We start from the raw sequence: 24,468 nt of genomic DNA, 5'->3' as shown, positions 1-24,468 counted from the left end.
AAGTTTTAAAATGGCCTTTTGAGATATAGATTACATTTCATAAAACTCACTTATTTTATGGTGAAATTTAAGGGATTTTTTAGTAAATTTACAAAGTTGTGCCACTATCACCACTATCTAATTTTAGAACAATTCTATCACCTTCAAATGATGAATAGGTTTGCTGATATAGAAGGCTTCCCAGGTGGCACGAGTGGTAAGGAATCCGCCTGCCAATTCATTAGACACAAGAGATGTGAGTTCGATCCCTGGGTTTGGAAGATCCCTTGGAGAAGGAAATGGCAACCCACTTCTGTATTCTTGCCTGGAAAAATCCCATGGACAGAGGAATCTGGCAGTCTACAGTCCATGAGGTTGTAAAGAGTTGGACATGACTGAGCACTTGTCAGCAAAACTGATATAGGCTAACCTTTCATCTCAACTATGTTTTGATAGCCAATTCAATTTTTAATTTTCTAAATGTGTTATTGTCATTTATCTACTGACAGGTGGTACCAGTTTCTAATTGGCATAACAGGGCAACCAAATGTGGGATCATCTTAAAAAAACCAAAAAACAAAAAAACAAAAAACTTAGTCATAGAAAGACTGAGGGACCCAAATAAGATAAACCAAAGAGCTGAGCTGGAGATTTTTTAGGGAAAGTTCTTTTTTTTTTGCATCAGATGAGTTAAAGTTGGAGGTTAAAAAAAAAAAAAAAAAAGTTGAGGTTCCCAGTGGGAGAATGAAGAACATATGAAAAATCCCAGTAAGTAAAAGTACTAGCACTTTCTGTCTTCCTTTCTTAGGGCATCAGCGACAAATTATACCTATATTAGCCCTGCAAGATTATGCCCTTTTCTTTGATTCCTGTGTTCCATGGGCAGAATTACATACAGCAAATACTTGACAGAAAGAGAGTAAAATGTTAGAGACAAAAGACAATTATATCCTACTTTTGGAGGGCTGTCTTCCAAAGATGGAAGCAAAACCAAGACTAGAGACAGCAGATGTTTTAAATTAAATGTTAGATTTTAAAAAGTCATCTTTATTGACATAAAATTGACCTACAATAAACACTTTTAAGTAGAGTCATACTCTACTTAACACATATTTTCTCCTTTTTTTACCTTATATTTTACTTTATAATTTAGTTTGTATTTTACCTTTGATGCTTTCAAATAGAAATTCATTGGAAAGTATGAAAGTATAAAATCCAAATATTCTTAAAAGATTGCATGCTTTGCTTTATTTCAAAGCTAAAGTGATAATCTTACATATATGAGTAATAATGACTATTGTTTTAAGTTTCATTAAACACTACACACTTCAGAACTTGAAAATGTACTTTACATGAAAATTCACATTTTCTCCTCAAACACCTCCTGACCCTCAGTTCCTTAATTAGCAGTTTGGGCACAATAAGAGTACCTGCTATGACTTTGGGGAAATTATTTAAAAATGCAATCAGGTAAGAAATAAAATTAGGATGGAAACACAATTAGGAAATGATTCCAGAGCCCAAACATTAATACAACATTTTGAAATACACATCTTAAAGAAATTGCACCTAATATAAACTTTTCAGGAATTTGAGTGTTAAAAAGAGAACAAATTCCCTTGTAAGTCTCTTTATTTGTTAAGCATTCCCCTTAAGATTCCAAAATTGGAGAATCCAATGGTGGGGATTTCTATATCACTGCTCACTCTCAGGAAATACCATACATTTATTGTCAGTGGGGGTGGTAAGCTTGGAAAATCAAATATCATCTTGAGAATATTTTAAAAGACTCATCAAAAATTCCTTTTATTTGAAAAGAAAGTATTAAAATGAAATCATGCATGACTTGAAAATGTATTCAGATTTCTCCACAGTGTATAACAATAGGGAATTTTATCAGATTACATTTTCAATAAAAAGAGTTTGAATGAGTTTGATGTGATTCCTATTTCAATCATAAGGGTGACCTACACAGGTATCTTTTTCTTCGATCATTTTATTTCTGCTCTCGCCATCTGTATTTTAACCTGTTAATATGTGGGTGAATTTGAGGAAAAGCAAATCAGTTTGACCTTTAATGTAAAGTCATTTTTGTATGATCAAAACAGTACTATTTCCAAGACTATAAAGAACGTGGATTTTAAGATTCAAAAGCACGTGCCATTCTCAGCAACCTGGGAGGAATGATAATGTGACCACTACTTGCATGATAATTTTATCTACATAACTTCCATCCTTTTGCCTTCACTGTATATTAAGACTTCTGCCCAAAGATATATGTTTAGCTAAGCTATTTTGATATAACTTATTAAACTTTAAAATGATTCAACGACAAACACTGGACTTCAGCTCACTGTAGGATGCCACATTTTCTTGCATCATTTCCCTTCTTTTTTAGCAGCTATTTTACCACTAAACCAGAAAAGAAGGAATTATGCAGGAAAGTTGCTATCAGCCGCTGCCCCTGCTGGATTACAGAACCGAGAACATAATAGCTTCCCCAGTGGAGCTTCTGAAGGCTTGGCCAAGCCATTAACCACTGCTCACACCTAAGGGAGGAACAGAGTAGAATGGCTCTCAGGCATCTCAGGAGATTTTTATGCAAACAAAATTTGTTTGCAATGCAGATGTCCAGGGCCTAGCCCCAGAAATTCTCATTCAGTTCATTTACAGTAAAATCCAAGAATATGCATTTTTAACATGCCCAGCTATCTATTTGTATCTGAATTTTTCAGTTGGCTTCTGTTTGTGTGAATATTTGCTCAGATCATTAAAAAGGTTTGGGACTTTCCTAGCACTCCAGTCATTAAGACTTTACCTTCCATTGCAGGGGGAACAGGTTTGATCCCTGGTTGGGGAGATAAGAGCCCACATGCCACAAGGCCAAGAAAGAGAAACATAAAACAGAGACAGTATTGTAACAAACTCAATAAATAATTTAAAAATCATCCATATCAAAAATAAATAAATGAAAAGGCTTGAATTTAGAATGTTAAGATGAACGAAATATATCAGAATCTAGTATATAATAGACACTTTACTTTCAAAATTAATGTAATAATATATGTAACATTAGTGACATATGATCCTCTCGTTGCATTCTATTTATGTAGGACTGGGTATCTCTTGGACTTTCAAAGTACTGCTTTGCATTCTGGGTCTCTTGTAACACCCTGACTTACTCATATTCACTAATGACTGTTAGTATTTGTTCAACAAACTAAAGCCACTATATTTGCTTTACATTTACTTTATACTCAAATCTCCATTACATCTCTGAATTAGATATGCCAAGAATCCTCAGGATTCTGTTTGTTCCTGTTGCTTCCTTCATAAAGGAAATTATCAGTTTTCAGCTGATTAGTGAATCAGAACTTCCCCCACATTAACAGAGGAAGATGTGAAGTTATCGGATACAAGAGGGAAGATGTATATAAAATTACATAGCCACAAAACTGACATGAGAAATGTGATCAAGAAACAGATTTTTGGAAATGGAGAAGAATGGGCATTGCATGTTATTAGTTCCACAATTGATAGACTGAATTTGTGATAATGACCATCCAAGTGGATGTACCCAGTAGGTAAGCAGAGGAGGCATAGGGCTAATATTTTAGATAAATATTATCTGGTAAATCAGGTACCAATACAATAAATATTGTCTGAAATCGGGTAAGTGAAGGAGATTCAAACAAAATCACGAAGAAGTTAGAAAAAAAGCTTGAGAACAGAATGCTATGGAACAGAAAAATGGTAATTATAGGGACAAGAGGCGATGTTGTCCTCTGTACTTCTGCCATTTAACAAACCAGCCCTTGCCTCCAAACCCAGTTCATATTCTACTCTTTCCTTAAAGCCTCTCTCATTTTTGTCTATGATGAAAGGTACAGATGGCAATGCAGGAGACACGGGTTCAATCCCTGGGTTGGGAAGATCCCCTGGAGAAGGAAATGGCAATCCACTCCAGTACTATTGCCTGGAAAATCCCATGGACAGACGAGCCTAGTGGGCTATACAGTCCATAGGATCACAAAAGATTCGGACATGACTTAGCAACTAAACAACAACAACCACAGATGGCATAGAGGACCACACGGGATATAGGAGCGAGATCAAAGGACAGGGATCAAGGTTAGAGAATGACCATCAGCTGACTCACATTTTAACTTGCTATTAACATTCTATTTTCTCTCCCCTCCGAGTTATATGTTCCTTGAGATCAGCAATCATAAACAACAATAACAACAACAAACCTATCCATTTATTCATTCAACAAAGATTCATTAAAATCTTACCATGGAGACTGCCATATGTGACACATGTGGTAGACAACAGGAGATATTCACTTTAGACAAAATCTCTGCATTCAAGGATCCTCCAGCTGGTGAGACAGAACCATCACCCCTGACTGCATCGCAGCATGCTGGGTGAATATGTGCCCAAGAAGACTTTCCTCTCACAGCGATGTCTTGGATACAATAGGAACTGAATAACTGAGGACAGAATGAACTGAATGTGTCAGTGTGGATTTGAAAGACTTCAAGATGGAGGCATGGGTGATGGCAAAGGAAAATGGATTTGTACCATTTTCAGTGACTTTCACTTTATGTCTTATTTTCATATGTGCAAATTCAAAATCTTCAAGGAAATGATGGTATCTAACAAAGTGACAATTTCTAGGAATGCTTCAGTTCAGTTCAGTTGTTCAATCGCTCAGTTGTGTCCGACTCTTTGCGACCCCATGAATCGCAGCACGCCAGGCCTCCCTGTCCATCACCAACTCCTGGAGTTCACTCAAACTCACATCCATTGAGTCGGTGATGCCATCCAGCCATCTCATCCTCTGTTGTCCCCTTCTCCTCCTGCCCCCAATCCCTCCCAGCATCAGAGTCTTTTCCAATGAGTCAACTCTTCGCATGAGGTGGCCAAAGTACTGGAGTTTCAGCTTTAGCATCATTCCTTCCAAAGAACACCCAGGGCTGGTTGGATCTCCTTGCAGTCCAAGGGACTCACAAGAGTCTTCAACACCACAGTTCAAAAGCATCAATTTTTCGGTGCTCAGCTTTCTTTATAGTCCAACTCTCTCATCCATACATGACCACTGGAAAAACCATAGCCTTGACTAAACAGACCTTTATTGGCAAAGTAATGTCTCTGCTTTTCAATATGCTATCTAGGAATGCTTGCTGCTAAGTTGCTTCAGTCTTGTCCGACTCTGTGCGACACCATGGACTGCAGCCTACCAGGCTTCTCCGTCCATGGGATTCTCCAGGCAAGAACACTGGAGTGGGTTGCCATTTCCTTCTCCAATGCATGAAAGTGGAAAGTGAAAATGAAGTCGCTCAGTTGTGTCTGACTCTTAGCGACCCCATTGACTGCAGCCTACCAGGCTCCTCCATCCATGGGATTTTCCAGGCAACAGTACTGGAGTGGGGTGTCATTGCTTAAACTCCTTCAAATCAAAGCAGGTGATTTAGAATACAAACTACTTTTGGTACTTCCTTTCTTTTATATCCTCATCTCTCCAGTCACTACGTGTAATGATTTCAGTATCTTATACAAAATGCATGCTTCACTTTAACTGCTATTTTAAAGCCATCTTACTTCCTGGTCCAACTACCCTATATATTTAGTGTGTTAATGAGCACAAATTTATTAGCTCCAGTGCAAAATGAATTAATCTCTCAGTTTCTTAAATATTTAGAGATAACTATTCAATCAAGATGTGGTGGAAAAATCATTCTCCTGACAATGCTATTGTCTGGATTTTTAACCACTGTTAGGTTGATTTCTGAAAAGGTCACAGCTCCACTAAGTGCCTTGCTATTTCTTAATTTGTTTTTGTTTCTTCCCTAAGTAGATGTATACTTTAAAAAATATTATTACATTTTTCAATTCTGCATAAATCCAAGTAAATGAGAAATATTATTTTCCAGATCTGTTGATATTTATAAAAGCTTTAAAGTTTTCATTCAAACAAAATAGAAATTGGGTTTTGGTATAGTTTTTTTACTTTTGTGGGTTAGTTAATGCTGGTATTCCTCAGATAAAATGAAGGTAATATTAATCTTCATCTCTCATTTCCTAATGCCTAGAGTGAGATAAATTTGCCTTTCCTCTTAGCACTAAGGGACTTGCATGAGGTACATGGAACATTTTGAATAAGAGCAAGAATGCAAATAAGGTGTAGGAGAAAAATCAAACTCAGAGGACTTTGGGCTATGTGATTGTCTCTAGCATGGAACTTGGACTCTGAGATATTTGCATTCCTCTCCAGCACCAAAAGTGATTATTTCTTAATTAATTCAAGGTCCTATAATGCCGCGCTATGTTATGTTGACTCTCAAGATACAGGATTTAGATCTATATAGTGTTGTCACTCAGTCATGTCCGACTCTGAGATCCCATGGACTGCAGCTCGCCAGGCTCCTCTGTCTGTGGAATTTTCCAGGCAAGAATACTGGAGTAAGTAGCCATTTCCTTCTCCAAGTAATCTTCCTGACTCAGGGATCAAACTTGGGTCTCCTGCATTGCAGGTAGATTCTTTACCATTTGAGCTACCAGGAAAGCCCATAAAGTGTTGTACTGAAAACTCTTTGATGCTGTAAAATACTATATTCCTGCCTACCTGTGGCCTTGACCACTTAATTTTCCCCTTGTCTCTGATAAAGGTGTCATGGATTGGAAAACCTGCCCTTGGCACACTTTCTCTTTATCTTATCCTTGAGCTTTAATATAACCTTCTTAGAGCCCATTTCTACTTCCTTCTTTAGGGGACTTTTGCTAAGATGATAGAGGAAGTGTAGAAATACATTGGACTTGGTAGTAATTCTTAACAGTCAGCTGAGAAACCTTGAGTAAATGATTCTATTATTCAAAAAACTTGTTTATCATTTGTTTAATGGACATAAGAATGCCTTCCTTGCCTCTGTCAATAATAGTTAATGAGACTTATTGATTATATTAGTTTCCTAGGGCTGCCATAACAAATAATCACAAACTGAGAAGCTTAAAGCAACGATGCATTCTTTCCCAGTGTAGGAACCAGAAATCTGATATCAAGGTGTTAGCAGCATCACAGTCTCTTTAGAGACTCTAGAGGAGAATTCATTCTCCTCAGCTTCTACTCACTGCAGGCATTCCATGGTTGTGGCCACATGTCCACATCTGCCTCTGTGGTCACATTCTCTCTTCCTCTTCTCTGTGTTAAGTCTCCCTCTGACTTACTCTTATAAGGACACATGTTAACAAACTTTCTTATAAAGATACATGTTATTGGATTTAGGACCCATTGGGTAATCCCAGATAAACTCTTCATTTTAAGATTGCTAACTTGATTGCATCTGCAAAGATCCTTTTTCAAGTAGGGTAACATTTAGAAATTCCGAGGAAAAGGACATAAATGTGTCTCCTTGGAGGTCACCATTCAGACCACTATCCTAGACACCATCTTCAGACGTCTAAGAAAAAATTTCCTTTGATATTATCCATTTAGAAACAGTATATGCAGGGCTTCCCTGGTGGCTTAGCGTAAAGAACTCGCCTGTCAGTGCGGGAGACAGGTGTTCAATCTCTGATCCACATGCCACAGAGCAACTAAGCCCCAGCCACAACTCTCGAGCCTGTGCTCTAGAGTCCATGTACCGTAACTACTGAACCCCTTCCTCATAACAAGAGAGTAACCTACTCTTGCCACAACTAGAGAAAAGCCCACACAGCAATGAAGACCCAGCACAGCCACCACCGCCCCCGCCCCAAACAGTGTATGTAACTTCTTAAAGAATTTTGGAATATGCTTACATTTCATAGATTGCTTTAACAAATCCTAACTTTTGTAAAGTGAAAATCATAGCCCATCCTCTGTACATTTCATCTGCCAGATGTTAATTTTGCAAATATTTATAGAATTGTAGTGCATGGTTATAGAGGAATAAGTGGGTGTTTTTTCTGTTAAAAAAAAGTGCTAATTTTTTATATATGTAATTGCAAAATGTTAACTAAACATTACCTTTGGAATTAGTCTAGGAACTTCTAAAAGAATTCAGTGATAGTTTTTCTAAAGTCAAAGTTAACCTTGGTCAATATTTTATGGTTAGATATATATACTTTATTATCAAATATTAGGAGATTTGGATGGAGAGGGAAATGGCATCCCACTCCAGTATTCTTACGTGGAAAATCCCACAGACAGAGGAGCCTGGCAGGCTACAGTCCATGTGGCCACAAACAGTCAGACATGACTGAAGCGACTTAACACACACACAGGAGATTTGGAAATGAATCAACATTCAGACACAACTGAGCAACTGAGCATGCAACATTCATATAAACATTGAGATTATTGACATCAGGTGGCATGGTGAATGATCTAATGAGAAAAAAAAAAAAGGCGGGGGGAAAGAATGACCAATGATCTAATTAGGTGACACAGAATATCCAGTTGCATGTGGCACACGTGGTATATTGGTATGTAGAAAATTACAAAGGTACTGGAGGAGACTGGCTTCACAGAGTCTTAATTTTTATCAATTTATTACAGTCTGATTGTTTCCAACCAAACTTAGTGTTTGAAGTAAAAATACATAAATGCAGTGGAAATGCTATGATCTATGCATCATATTCCTAGATATTATACACTATATAGGCATATATCTACTATGTTGAAACCAATGGATTTGGTATCTTTATTGCTTTGCTAGGTTTTTAGAAATAAACAGACACAACACAGTGCTAAGAACTTAATTAAATCTCTTGTCCATACCTACTGAGCAGAGCACCATTTTCCCTTGGTTTTGGCCTTCTTGCCATTTCCATTCCATTTGATTTGATCAAGAAAAACTGAATTAAATTTGCAAGTAAAATGACAGGAAACATTTCTCAAAAAGGCATAATATCTACTGATCTTCTTTTCATCTATTCCTTTGTCATAAACATTTGTCTGGCAAGTGCCTTCATTAACTCTGGCTCCTTGTTGCTTAGGCTTGTATGTAACAGGATGAACAATAGCTATAATTCTATGATTTCAAATAAAGGGGACCTAGACCAAAGTAAACTTTCTGCATCAGGGCAACTATAACAGATAAACTACCCTGAAACAAATAGAGAATTTAGGTTTGCCGGCTTTAACTTATCTGAAGAAAAAGACAATGTAGAGAGAAATGAGATATTTAAATAATATAAACAATAATAATGGCCACTATTGTTTTATTAAAATACAAAGAAAATAAATGGAAGGGAGGGAGGGAGGAGGGAAGGAGGAAAGAGGAAGAAAGGAAGGAATATGTATATAGAACTAATAAGTGACTATAGCATTATCTAGGTAGCCAGTCAATGATGTCGCTAAGAATTGGACACGACTGAGCAACTTCACTTTCACTTTGCACTTTCATGCATTGGAGAAGGAAATGGCAACCCACTCGTGTTCTTGCCTGGAGAATCCCAGGGATGAGGGAGCCTGATGGGAGGCCATCTATAGGGTCGCACAGAATCGGACACGACTGAAGCGACTTATGCAGTAGCAGCAGCAGCAGCAGCAAGTCTGCTACAGCAAAATACTTCAGACTGGTGTCTTCAACAACACAGTTTTCTTACAGTCCCAGAGGATAGGAAGTCCAAGATCAAAGTGTAAGCAAGATAGGATTCATCCTGAACCCTTTTTTTTTAAACTGGTTATAGATGGTCACCATCTCCCTATACATTCTCATGACCTTTTCTTTGTTTCGTCATGGATAGAGAAAGAGCTCTCTGACATCTCTATATTCTGTAGACACCATCCTACAGGATCAGGACCCACTCTTATAAACTTCTTTAACCTTAATTACTTCCTTCATCTCACATGCTAGTAAAGTAATGCTCAAAATTTTCCAAGCCAGGTTTCAGAAATACCTGAACTGTGAACTTCCAGATGTTCAAGCTTCTTTTAGAAAAGGCAGAGGAACCAGAGATCAAATTGCCAACATCCATTGCATCATTGAAAAGCCAGAGAGTTCTAGAAAAACATCTACTTCTGCTTTATGGACTATGCCAACACCTTTGACTGTGTGGATCACAAGGAACTGTGGAAAATTCTGAAAGAGATGGGAATACCAGACCACCGGACCTGCCTCTTGAGAAATCTGTATGTAGGTCAGGAAGCAGCAGCTAGAACTGGACATGGAACAACAGACTGGTTCCAAATAGGAAAAGGAGTACGTCAAGGCTGTATATTGTCACCCTGCTTATTTAACTTATATGCAGAGTACATATGAGAAATGCTGGGCTGGAGGAAGCACAAGCTGGAATCAAGATTGCCGGGAGAAATATCAATAACCTCAGATATGCAGATGACACCACCCTTATGGCAGAAACTGAAGAACAAAAAGAGCCTCTTGATGAAAGTGAAAGAAGAGAGTGAAAAAGTTGGCTTAAAGCTCAACATTCAGAAAACAAAAATCATGGCATCTGGCCCCATCACTTCATGGGAAATAGATGGGGAAACAGTGGAAACAGTGTCAGACCTTATATTTTTGGGCTCCAAAATCACTGCAGATGGTGACTGCAGCCATGAAATGAAAAATGCTTACTCCTTGGAAGGAAAGTTATGACCAACCTAGATAGCATATTGAAAAGCAGAGACATTACTTTGCCAACAAAGGTCTGTCTAGTCAAGGCTATGGTTTTTCCAGTGGTCATGTATGGATGTGAAAGTTGGACTGTGAAGAAAGCTGAGTGCTGAAGAATTGATGCTTTTGAACTGTGGTCTTGGAGAAGACTCTTGAAAGTCCTTTGGACTGCAAGGAGATACAACCAGTCCATCCTAAAGGAAATCAGTCCTGGATATTCCTTGGAAGAACTGATGCTGAAGCTGAAACTCCAATATTTTGGCCACCTGATGCAAAGAGCTGACTCATTTGAAAAGACCCTGATGCTGGGAAAAATTAAAGGTGGGAGGAGAAGGGGATGACAGAGGATGAGATGCTTGGATGGCATCACTGACTCGATGGACATGAGTTTGAATAAAGTCTAGGAGTTGGTGATGGACAGGGAAGCCTGGCGTGCTGGAGTCCTTGTGTTGCAAAGAATCGGACACAACTGAGTGACTGAACCAAACTGAACTGAAGTGAACTTCCTTAAAAACTCCATCCCTGAAGACAGCCACAATGGTGCGGGTGTGGGGGGTAGAGTCAGGGTTTCAACATATGAATTCTTGAGCCACACAAGTTCAGACTATAACAAACATTTATTAACTCAGTTACTAAAGGAAATTTTTCTTATAAGGGTACTAATGTACCTTTGAAGAAAGGTCATTTGATTTCCATTTCCAAATGATTCAAAGACCGAATATCAAGAATCAAGAGGAAATTCTTTCTAGAAACCAGAGAAGATACTTACTTGGATTAGGAGCCCTTTCCTGAATGTAGGACTAAGTCATCCAATTTCAACTCAGTAAAACAGAACTCTGGTGTATACCTCTTTAAATGATGGTGTTTCAGATATTTTACAGCAATGTTTCTTCCTCCCTGAGTCTTCTCTACTTGAATATAAGCATCCTCAGTTTATTGTTCATGTTACAGGATATGAGGCAGGTCCAGGGAAAGACTTGGAAACCATCAATATTTCTCTTAAATTTCCATATAAGACCCTGGCTATATATTCTTTCCAATAGCCTGAAACTGAACCTTCTCACTGATTTATTTGAACCATAATATAATCCTCTATGACAAAATAACATAAATGGAAATAAATATGAGTCCCACAAAATATGGCTAATGATTACTTGCTTATTCATTTATTCAGCAAATATTTGCTGAGTATTCATTATGCATCTTAAATTTGTTATTTGTTACTTGGAAGTTCTCTAGTTCATTTCTGTATCCCCAGTGGTCTATCATATACCCATTATGACAACATTTTTTGTGATGAGTGTTTTGATAATATTGAAAAGGTTTTTAGAAGACTATATAACTAATTTATCTGGGGAGATTGGGGATGACTAGTAAAGGAAATTTTTCCTAAAGAAGTGATATTTAAGCACAGACATAAAGATTGCCTAAATATTAATAATTCAAATTAGGGCTAAGGAGGAATAGAGAGATTATCAGGCATAAAAAAAAAAAAGAGCACGTACAAAAGCCCTGAAGACAGAAGATGCTTAACTCAGAAAAGAGGGCTAGAACAAAGAAAGAAAGAAGAGAGACAAGACCAAATAAATGTAGGTTAAACAATGTGACTAATGTTGTTATAAGCATCTTTGTTCTGTGCCAAGTTCCGTGCTGGGGACTGAGAGGAGAGCTGTGACAAAGGCTAGTTAGTCTCCCTCAAGGAGCTTAGAGTCTAGCAAGATAATACACAAATGAATATTATCTATTTGTCTCTATAAAGTCAAAACTATTACACAAAACTTCTAAGAACTTAATTTTAAGATGGCTGCCTTTGTTACAGCTTCTAGCAATTTCCAGTAAAATTATAACAAGTGTTCTGGAATAACACCTTGGCAAAACTAAGAATATAAGTAACTTTAAAAAAACGTATTTATTTGTTTATTTGTCTGTGCCAGGTCTTAGTTGCAGCATGTGGGATCTCTTTCCCCGACCAGGGATTGAACCTGGGCCCCCTGCCTTGGGAGCACAGAGTCCTAACCACTGGACACCAGGAAGTCCTCAAGTAGCTATTTGTATTCAAAATTATTCTGTTGTCAAAATCTGAAAGAAATTTCATACATAATGGCACAATTGCAATGGGCTATCTGAAAGCAAGCAAGTCTATGCACCTACTGTTTACCTGGTCCATCCTTTATTTAGTGTGTCCCTTGTATCACTCAGTCAAGGAGAAAGGAGCCCAACTATACCACTACTTAGGCATATTGTCATTTTAAGTATGCCTGCTACTATTAGTCCACCTTAACACCCTTTCATGATCTTTCCTTCAATAGTTGGTCATAAACAGAAACAAATGGGTGTGGAGTATGAAGCAAGGTTCTGAAAATGGAGTCACTCATCTTCCTTGGTATAAGGCTCATAAGCAAAACATTATAAAAGGATGAGGAAACAAGAAAATCCCTAGCTGAGAAAAATACTAGGGAATATTCCACCTATTGAGAGTATCAGCGAACTAGGTGATAAGGTTTTTATGTTTCTATCTCAAGGCAACACAACTGCAGTAGATGGGTAGCAGCTGGATACTAACCTATCCAGCTGGATATTAGTCCACACTAGAGAATTTAAGAGCCTACTTTCTTCTTCAATAAATCTTGGCACAATATTGTTCTATATTTGTCAAACTCTGTAACTATATACTCACCTTCAAGAGATGTAATTTAAAAAACATCATTAGTTATGTGTCTATGGACTTGCAGTGATCATTTCATCTTTTTTGTTTCATATATTTTCCAGTTTTATAAAATGTCTGTGTTTTCTCTGATAAGTCATTATCAAGGTATTATCCTCTTACATGTGTTGTGCTCAAAAAGAAAAAAAGTGCAGTAAATATAATTCAGATAAGAAGCCATAGAATAAAGCAGGTTAAGTTTCCAAGACAACAAGATGATATAAAATGGAAATGCATCTACATATGAAGGATTATAATGAAGGTTTTTAAATAACATAATAACTGAAGCCAAGTTTAGAGGTAGTGAACAGCTAAGTCCTTGATATGACTACTTTTCTGCTTTACATCGTTGTGAAGCAAATAAATGAAAGAAAAAATTAAATTGAAAACAAACTAGAATACACTTTTATAAACAGTATCTTCAAATAAGCACCTTCAGTTATCTTAATGCTGAAAGTCAAAAGCTATTTTCTCTTTTTTTAATATCAAGATACAGGTGTGTACCATAATTTCTTATATTAAAAATTGTATTTGAGATTCTTGTTAGTATAGTAAGATAGGAGAAAATTCATATAGGCCTTAACCCTGTAAGTATCCCTCTAAGCACTGCTATAGCTACATCCATTAAATTTTGATTGACTGCATTTTCACTTATGTTGTCTGATATTTTTTTAAAATTTTCCTTTTGATCTCTTTATTAAGTCATTGGTTATTGAGGAATACATTGTTTAATTTCCATATATTTGTGAGTTTCCTCCAATTATTTTCTATTATTGATATCTAATTTCATTCCATTATGGTCAAAGAATGCATTTTGTATTATTTATATCCTTTTAAATTTATGGGGGTTCATTTTATGGCCTAGCCTATGATACATAATGCAGAATGCTCCATGTGTACTTAAGAAGAATATTCTGTTGTTTTGGGGTGGAGTATTCTATTAATATGTTAGGTGTAGTGGATTCATACTGTTGTTCAAATCTTCTATTGCTTATTTACTTCTGACTAGTTCTTTTATCCTTGCCTGGAAAATCCTATGGATGGAGGAGCCTGGTAGGCTGCAGTCCATGGGGTCGCTAAGAGTTGGACACGACTGAGAGACTTCACTTTCACTTTTCACTTGCATGCATTGGGGAAGGAAATGTCAACCCACTCCAGTGTTCTTGAATCCCAGGGACAGGGGAGCCTGGTGGGCTGCTGTCTATGGGGTTGCACAGAGCCGGACACGACTGAAGCAACTTAGCAGTAGCAGCAGTTGTTTTATCCATTACTGAAAGTATAATATTGGGATACCAAATCATTACTTTTGAAATCTTAGTTACTATCATATTGCTCAACAATATGTTATGTATGCGCAGTTTTATACAGTTGCTTTTTAAAAGTTAAGAAAAGAGAAAAACTATGCATTTATACTGTCTTCTATAACTACATAATTACTTCTCCTGATGTTCTTTTAGTGTGGAGTTGAATTACCATCTGGGGTTATTTGTTATTTGCTTTCAGTCTGAAGAACTTCCTTTCTTGTTTCTTTTAAGACATGTCTTCTGGTGACAAATTCCCTCAATTTTTTGTTTATCTGGGAATATCTCTATTTCATTCTTTTTGAAAGACAGTTTTGCTGAATATATGATTCTAGGTTGAAAGTTTTTGATTTGAGCATTTTAAATGTGCTAGCCTTCTTTCTTCTTGGGTCCACTGTTCTATAAAAATTCAGTTGTTAATCTTATTGAGGTTCCCTTGGAAGTGATGAGTCAACTTTCTCTTGCTTTCAGAATATTCTTCTTGTCTTTTAGTTTCAGTATTTTTTTCTGTCTCTTTGTGAGTGTCTTTGTGTTTACCTTGATTTTTGTTGGTTTCTCAATGTGGAAACTAATGTTTCCAAAAAGTTTTGAAGTTTTTCCGTCGTATTTTTTCTTTTCCTTTCTTTGTCTCCTAGTATTTTCATTGCAGGTATATTGGTGCACTTAATTTTGTCCCATATATTTCTAGGGGTCTATTCATTTTTCTTTTTTTCCCTATATAGTTCAGTTTGCAAAATTTCTATTGATCTATCTCCAAGTTCACTAATGCTTTCTTTTGCCAATTCAGATTTACAGTTTAGCTATTGTAATTTTTCATTTAGTTACTGTACTTTTCAACTCCATAGCTTCCATTAAGTTCTTTTTAAAAAATAATGTCTATCTCTTTATTTATATTCTCTACGATATGAGATTGTCATCATGCCTCCATCGTTCTTTAATGGTTTACGGTAGCTCATTGAACACATTTACAATGGTTTCTTAGAAGTCTTTGTTTAACTTGATTTTTGCTTGCTCTCATGGAGCAAACCTGCTCCCACCTGCTTCCTACCTCCCATCCCTATCCCGTTTATGGGTCATGCTTTCTTGTTTCTTTGAATGTCTTATAATCTTTTGTTGAAAACTGGACATTTTTAGAGAATATATTATAGTAACTCTGGATATTGATCCTTCAGCCAAGGGATGTTTTTGTACTTTGTTCATTTATTTGTTTAGTAACTGGCTGGATTATTTTGGTGAGGTCTGTTTTCCCTCTGCAACGTTAAGCCTCTGAAGTTTCACCTCAGGGGATCCCAGCCTTGGCTTTGCCCACAGTCCCCAGCAATGGCAGTGGTTTTGGCAGAGTTGTCTCTTTCCTTGACTACACCCACGTTGTTAAACTTCACTAGATGCCAGATGCTTTCTGCATTGGTCTTAATTCAGAAATCATCTAAATCCCTAACCCAACCAAATGTGGGCTCCTTCAGGAAGGTATTTCCCTAGTGTGTCAGAATTGTTCTGACCCAGGCTGGCTCCTCTCCAGCTCTTTTCTAGTTTCTAGGTTCTCTACTTCTCAACTGAGGCAAAACATTGAGCCAGAGGCTTTGAAGCTGAGTTGGAGACTATGCTGTTTTTCTCTGACACCTCTGCTTTAGGAGCTGGGCACTTGACATGAGGGTACAGTAGCCTCAAGTCTTTTGGGCTTGGCTCTCCCAGCGCGAAGCCACTGTCATAATTCAGGGCAAGCACAACTGAAGCCCTGTACTCCCCGTGACGTCTTGCCAAGGTAGAGCCTCTGCTGCACAAGCAGGGGCAGCAAGGAAGAAAGGAACCCTGCCTTGTCCACACCGACTCAGAATCTAGTCCATTAAGAGGTAGCTAGGAGCAGGGTGAGAACTGCCCTTCAACGGCTAGCTGTGGCAGGGAGGAAGCTCTGTGCTCTTGGCTGGACCAATTTGGAGTACAGTTTCCACCTCGCAGAGCTGAGAGAAGGGGTGAAGAAGCTAGCTACCAGGCTCGGTTGGAACACCATACTCAAGTCATTCCTACCAGGCTCTACTATGCTTCCTGAATAAATGTTTCTCTGTTTGGTGCCCTTCTCCAGAACTATTTCCAGAGATGTTAGTTTGCTTAAATTTTATTTTATAAATTTTATAAACTGTAATTCCAGTTCCACTGTGGAATTCCCTACATTATCATGCTCCTCATATGTATCTCTGTGTTGAGATATATTCTTATAAGTAAAAAAAAAAAAAAAAAAGTCTTAAAGGGTGACTGAAATTAAATCCAACATATAAAAGTTATGTTTTATACACTAGCAACAATGAGATGAAAATATAATATTAAAAAGGTAATAAGTACTAAAGCAACTATATATATATATAAAATACTAAGTGTAATGAAATATGTGAAAATCTCTCACAGCTAAAATAAAAACATTTTAACATATATTAAATAAAAAAACCACAGTCTTGACATAGAAGACTAAAGTTGTCAATTCTCTTAATGTATTTACATCTTAATATAATTTCAAGTAAAACTCTTACAGGAATGTTCATGGAACTTGGTAATCTGTTCTGCATTTGTCAGAGATTAGCAAATGAGCAAGAATGACTGAAATATTCCTAAAGAAGAACATAATGGGAAAAACAAACATCATGATTTATTATAAATTTTTCATACATAGAAAGCATAATATTGATACAAGATTAGAAAAACAGAGCACTGGAACATAATAGAGAGCCTAAAAGGATGAAGATATACAAAATTTTGATTTGTGAGAACTGAGAATTGAATGTCAGTGGGTAAGAGATAAATTACTCCACAATTAACCTTGGGAAAATCAATGATCAGTACAGAAAAATATTGATACCATACAATTGTTTAAATGTGAAAGGCAATATTAAGAAAAGTAATTTTTACGTAATAATAATTTAAAAAATAAGGCTAAATTACTAATCATTAAAGAGACTGATAAAATTGACTACATTGAGATTAAAATTTTAATAAAATGAAAAGGCATTATATGTTTTCAATAAATAAAGCAGAACTTTATTGAACATATTTGCAACATGCAATTTAAAAGAAATATGTATTTCAAATACCCGAATTTGAAGTATGTGAAACTGCTAATATTCAGTGGGTTTTTGGGGGTGTGAAATAATGACAATTCATTTTGACTTAATAAAATAATTAATAATAAATGTAAATACCAACTGAAAATATGGTAAAAATATTAATAGGCAAATAGGCAATTGACTTTCCCTGGAGGTAGCAGGTGAAAGTTATCATAAATGACCCATGAACTTCCTTTACTTAATCAATAATTTTCTTTATATAGAAAGAGAGCAACATATGCAGATACCAGGAATAGTAAAAGAAAAAAATGAGTTAGGTCTAAGACTCATCAATGCTTTTCTAAGTAATAAAGGAGATAGCTTTGTTCTGCAATGAGTAATACTCCTGCTGCAGTTTCTAAATTATCATTATAGATTGTTTAAAGAGAGACTATGCAAAGATAGTTTTTCATATAAATAATGTTAACCACAAAAAGACAAAAGCCTCCATTGTAATTTTATTAATTGCATCTTGAAGAACAATTCCCATCTTCTGTTTTGAACTATGGTATATGAAATCATCCACAAATATTCCTTGTACTAATTAACTGTACTCAAACTTGTCTCACACTTTCTGGAAATATAACACACACAGCTATATATTTGGTATCTGTTCTGAGATAATGTTCTCCTGCTTTTAGCTTACTGGCATTTCCTTCTGTCATGGAAATAAAGATTACTAGATCATTTGAAATATCACTGCTTACTTCCACTAGAGACCTCTTTTCACTTTTCAAATTACTAAATAATGAGACACAATCAGAAATAACTTAGAAAAAAAAATGTTAACTCAGAGTTTTTTTTCTCTCTAACTGCTTACTATCATGACACTGTAGGTCTGCATATATCTTAAACAAAGCAAAGACAAATATAATTTATACATTTATTTTAAGGAATGTCTGTCACATTTTTTGAATTTTGGTATTGGCTTCCCTGGTGGCTCAGATGGTAAAAAATCCGCCTGCAATGCAGGAGACCTGGGTTCAATCCCCGGAGGAGGGCATGGCAACCCACTGCAATAATCTTGCCTGGAGAATCCCCATGGACAGAGGAGCCTGGTGGGCTATAGTCCATGCGGTTGCAGAGTCAGACACACCTGAACAACTAAACACAGCATAGCACAGCACACTGTACTATATGGTACAGAAGATTTAACACATTTACATAAAAATCATTTGAGTGGAATATCTGTTCATGTATTTGAATATTCTAGAAATCACTGGGACATCCATGACCAGGAACTGTACAACAATGGTTTGGAATGTCTGCCTTAAAATGCAACAATGAGACAGACAAATGTTCTGGGGTCTGCAAACTTGTCAATATTTGAAAAAAATCCCACTGAAATAATCATTTTGCCCAAATGGTACTGCACACATTAATCAAAGTTATGTTTATTTGCTTTTGGCTTGAATATCAGTATGAAATAATCAGTGTTCCCATCTGAATAGCCCTCTGTCTTTCATTAAATGAAATGAGAAAAGACATATATATATATATATATATATATACATATACACACACACATATACATATATAGCTACAGTTCATGACATAGGGATGAATGACAACAGAAAGTTGGGGGTGAAATTCATTTTGGGAGTAAAATTTTGAGATTCACAGGGCTACCATGGGACCAATCACTTCTCACTAGTCAGTTCTACTTTGAACTGAAGTATGCCCTTAAGTGTCCTTAAGTGTTGCTCCAGATAAACAGTATACATTTCCATATAATTTATACATGAAAAATGGATCACCTGCTCCTATGACTTCTCATTTAATTCTTATTTGTGTAACCACTACAGGTCTTCTCTACAGAATTTTAAAATATGTGGCATATCTCCTCCAATTGGCAGTAAATTGGACTTTTGTGTATCTTAATGTAAATGCTGTAGAGCATAAATAACCCTTTTTATATGAATAGGTACCTGTGGGAATCAAGTGTATTGTTTTGTATGCCATACGGTCATAAAGTCTATCTTGTAACACAAAGCTTTTCAAATATGGCTTTCAAAATGTGGGGAAATTTATAGTCTAGTTTTCATTGTCTGGATAAAGAACATTAAATCTATTTATGGGGACTTTGGGTAATTTGTGTTCTATAAAAGGACACTTGAAGATGATTTTTGCAAGAGAAATCCTTTGCATTTACAAGGTGAGGCTAAAACTCCATTAGTTTATCCTGAGGCCATTGTCATTGAACCTGTAAGGGTGTGTATGGTCCATGCCAATTGGGAAAATGGGAATAGGGAAGAAGAAGAGTTCATGAGTGGTTCAGTGAAGTTGGGATTGTCATGAGGATTGCAGAGGATTTATGAACGAGAAAAACAAGTGTTGTTCGGGCAGCCGTTTTGAAATGATGCAAACTATTTTAATTTTCATTTTTCCAGATAATTCCCTCAGCATTTTGGCAAAGCATAATGGATTCAACCGCCAGAAGCAAGAAGTCTATCTCTTACCGATCATAATCAGTGACAGTGGGAATCCTCCTCTGAGCAGCACTAGCACCCTGACCATCCGGGTCTGTGGCTGTAGCAGTGACGGCGTTGTCCAGTCTTGTAATGCTGAAGCTTATGTACTTCCGATTGGACTCAGTATGGGCGCCTTAATCGCCATATTAGCATGCATCATTTTGCTGCTAGGTATGCACTTTCTTCATAGCCTAGTGGTCACCATTTTTCCGGTTCATAAATGACTGTAAATAAGGACAGAAAACCCTAACTCGACCTAGAAAATCCTAGTCAATATCCTTTGGAAGAAAAACTCTTTTCTACTTCTCCAAGCTTTAAGGTCACCAAGAAGGAAAAAAAGGATTGTAATAGTAAATGTCCAGTTGTAGAGAAATGTTCATTGCCTTTTTCAATTCCATCACCCGTGAAAAGATCAACTATGAATAATTGTGGTGGGAGTGGGGATGGACCTTTATGTGGTTACAACAGCAACTGTTATATAAAAAGACCCGCAGAGTTCCGATGCATGCCAGTTTACTTCAAGAGGGGCCTCTCATATGTCCAAAATACTCTTTTATCTAAATAGTGTATGGGTTGGGTTGCTGAATCCATCCAATCACAAAATTTGGTGAGATAAGATAAAAGCAAACAAAATATACCTTTTTCTCAAAATTGCATTGTGTTTCTCAGATACTTTTCTTGATACTAAAATAAAATTAAGATGAAGACTGCAAATTAAGAAAATGTTTTTGTAACTTTTCTGCTAAAGAATTCAATTATAAAAATGAGATTAGACAGTAAGAGGACACAAAAGGAAAGTTATTCATACATCTTATCCTGCCCTTGGAAAAAGGTTATGTCAGTTACTACCTTCCTGGTTATATCAGTTCTGCTCACCCAGTATCTTGTATTGAGCATCATTTCCTTCCATATTTAATGTCATTAGCCCAGGTTTGATTTGGCTGATCTGGCTAGTTTTCTGTTTTTGTTTTTTTTTCTTTTAATGTATTCCTCTCCCTTTCCTCACCTTTAGTTCTACTTTACCAGGTAGAGGAAAGCTAGCGCCTTCACACAAGAGAAGAAGTTGCCCATTCAAAGCTGACATTCACCTTAATATACCACTTTGTCTGTGAATGAACATTATTTTATTGGAAACAGTCTTGAAGAACTTATTAGAAAAACACAAAACATACTCAATATAGTCTATTCAGCTCCTTTTTCTTTATAGAAGAGAGGCACGGAGTCAAAAAGTATTGAATGACCTGCTCAAGACACACAGCAAGTTACTCATGCTCTCTGTGCTGTTTCCCATTTTGCATCATTCACTCCAGAGCTCCCAGTGGTATTAAATGTACCCTTCACCATGAATAGATGCAAACTTGTTATTTTAACCCAGCTTCTTCATCACCATTCAATAAATAGAAGCAACCTAGAATAATATGCACTCAAAATTCAGTGCCCATACTTCAGAAAGGTGTTTCACTTAATTCCCAAATGAATGCATGAAAGTTACATGTTCATAAGTTTTTAAATAATGCCCCTTGCTCAAAATACACGATGTGTTACTTGTGAAATTATATGTCTGTCTGGCTAATTGTTATTTTGTGTTTTTCCTACAGTCATCGTGGTGCTGTTTGTAACTCTGCGGCGACACAAAAACGAGCCACTCATTATCAAAGATGATGAAGACGTGAGAGAAAACATCATTCGTTATGATGACGAAGGAGGAGGGGAAGAAGACACAGAGGCTTTTGACATTGCAACTTTACAAAACCCAGATGGAATTAATGGATTTTTACCCCGTAAAGATATTAAACCAGATTTGCAGTTTATGCCAAGGCAAGGGCTTGCGCCAGTTCCGAACGGTGTTGATGTGGATGAATTTATAAACGTGCGGCTACATGAGGCAGATAACGATCCCACAGCCCCACCATATGACTCCATTCAGATTTATGGCTATGAAGGCCGAGGGTCTGTGGCCGGCTCCCTCAGCTCCTTGGAGTCCACCACCTCAGACTCGGACCAGAATTTTGACTACCTCAGTGACTGGGGTCCCCGCTTTAAGAGACTGGGCGAACTCTACTCTGTTGGTGAAAGTGACAAAGAAACTTGACAGTGGATTATTATAAATAAATCAAAGGGAACTGAGCATTCTGTAATATTCTAGGGTCACTCCCCTTAGATACAACCAATGTGGCTATTTGTTTTAGAGGCAAGTTTAGCACCAATCATCTATAAACTCAACTACATTTTACTGTTGAACCAAAAAGTTAATAATAAAAATTAAAAAGTATATGTTAGGAGGTTATAAATCTTGTGGAGTGTGAATTAAAGTATGTGGAGTGTCTAGAAGTCTTTGGATATTTGATATTTACCTGACCACCAGAGACAAAGTTTGGGATCCTGGCTCCTCCTTAGAGGAATGGCATATAAAGAGGAAAAAATCAAAATTAAAAAGGTGCTTTCTTAGAAAAATGGACCTGCAAGAAATTTGCTGCTGATATGTGTCTTCTGCGAGGATTTTTATAAATGCAAATGGTTTTTTCCCCTTCGCCTGTAAGGATCCTGCCACTAATGATAAAGCAATACTTGGTCTGCTGTACATTCTGACTTTTTGGAGTTTTGGGAGGCCTCCTAGATTATACGGTACGCTGACCACACATTGTACATAATTGTTGGCCCCACTCATCAGAGACGGAATAGCATCTTTAAATATTGTGTCGAGCCTTAAAATATTCATGTTTGTAATCCATTCCAGGGTGGGGACTGCCAGCTCAGTGGTGGGAGGAGAGAAATCTCATTCAAATGGGCCTGTTCTCTGGAACCAGGATTACTCTTTCCCTCCAGTTAACCTTCTCCCACAAGGACAAAGAGAAACTGTGTCACACAGTGGACTACATAAGAGGCAGATGGTTTTACTGCTAGCGCGTGAATTTATTTGTTTAATCCTCAAAATAAATATTTTATTGATGTCCATTAATGCTTTTATTTATTAAGGTTGGTAATTTATAGATTAAGGGACTATATGAAAAAAAAACTAAATTATATCCATTAATAATCCTTTAGATTGTTTTATATAAATATATATACAATGAATGTTTAATACATGTACATTTTGATGAGCTGAGTATGGCAGGCAATATTATCAAAGGAAAGCTAATAGTCTCTTTAGAGTAGAAAATGTTATTGTGACTGGTGATGGCAGGAGCAGCATTTTCCCAGAGAAACTTTTGGACTGTTTTCTATTTTGTTCATAATCCTAGTATTTGGTGTTTTTACAACAAGCACAAACATCTGAAAGTATATTGATTCATGTGAATATTTAAACTCTAGACTTTTAGATATCTACATAACGCCCTGCCCAATAAACATGCTTCAAGTTGATTCCACTGTTTTAGAGCAGAAACTGATTTGTACATAATTTTACTGCTTCTGTTTTTAGCACTTCTCTCCCTGATCTTCATGATGATGCACAGAACGTATTAGACTCCAAAACAGAACTGCACTAGAAGATATGAGCATATTCAATTTGTAATGCAAACCTGCCATTTAGGAGTAGAAAATGTATGATAAAACTCAAGTACTACATGCAGATCATTTTAATTTTCTACTTTGCTTTAACGCAATATTGTTTATTTACTCCATGTATTGTATTCAGAGAAACTCCTGTATTGTTTCCTACTTTGTGAAATATATTTTTATAAATACCTTTGTTGTCATCACTTTTTTTTTTTCCAATCAGATGGAAATCGATTAACAGAGTCATCAACTCTAACTAGAATTCTAGAATGTTCAACAAAACCATCCCGTGGATCACTTTTTATTTTAAGCGTCTTTATGATAAAGAACCAGAGATGAGAAATGGCTTGGTGATGATCACACAGGAAGATAACAACAGGGCCATTAAAGGAACATGGGCAGGAACATGGTATATGGTAAGGCTAGTTCAGCTCTGCTAGTTGGGGTCCTCCTGGAAACAAATGCTAAAGCGGGGTTAGGAGTAAAAGGTAAAAGAAAGGAAACAGGATTGTGCGGGGAACTTTTTCAGACAAGGATACAGATTTTAAAACGTCAAAGTGAGGAGATTAGGAAGCAGGATTTGGCAGGAGAACCTTAGACTGCAATGCAGACCTGACAAACTTTTGTCAGACAAATAGGGAGTTCTGAGGGGTTCCCGTGAGAGGAATCTCTCATCGGGTAAAAACAGCCTCCAGTTCCCCTGCCACCTCAGTCATTGGCTTGGGGTTGCCTGAGAGAAGCAGGGCTTTAGCTGGAAATCCAAAGGCACCAAATTCTGGATTGACTACATGGATTTAAAATGTTTAAATAGGGTTTCCCTGG

The 24,468-nt window shown here is 36.8% G+C and overlaps 1 protein-coding gene and 1 long non-coding RNA gene across 4 annotated transcripts in view; one reads left to right on the top strand and one right to left on the bottom strand.

The window, feature by feature from the left end:
* CDH8 (cadherin 8) overlaps positions 1-23,836 on the top strand; it is a 382,099-nt gene extending 358,263 nt beyond the window's left edge. Inside the window, exons 11-12 of the mRNA XM_025268779.3 lie at positions 20,068-20,319; positions 21,747-23,836. Coding sequence (XP_025124564.3) covers positions 20,068-20,319; positions 21,747-22,240 — 746 coding nt within the window. The 3' untranslated portion in view covers positions 22,241-23,836. The remainder of the gene's footprint in view (positions 1-20,067; positions 20,320-21,746) is intronic.
* LOC112580113 overlaps positions 1-24,468 on the bottom strand; it is a 982,521-nt gene that overhangs the window by 185,526 nt on the left and 772,527 nt on the right. The gene's annotated exons all lie outside the window — the stretch shown is intronic.

Source organism: Bubalus bubalis, chromosome 18 (genome assembly GCF_019923935.1).
Source record: "Bubalus bubalis isolate 160015118507 breed Murrah chromosome 18, NDDB_SH_1, whole genome shotgun sequence".
NCBI classification, from domain to species: Eukaryota; Metazoa; Chordata; class Mammalia; order Artiodactyla; family Bovidae; genus Bubalus; species Bubalus bubalis.
Note: the sequence above shows the minus strand (reverse complement) of the source record. Positions and strands in the feature narration are given on the sequence as shown.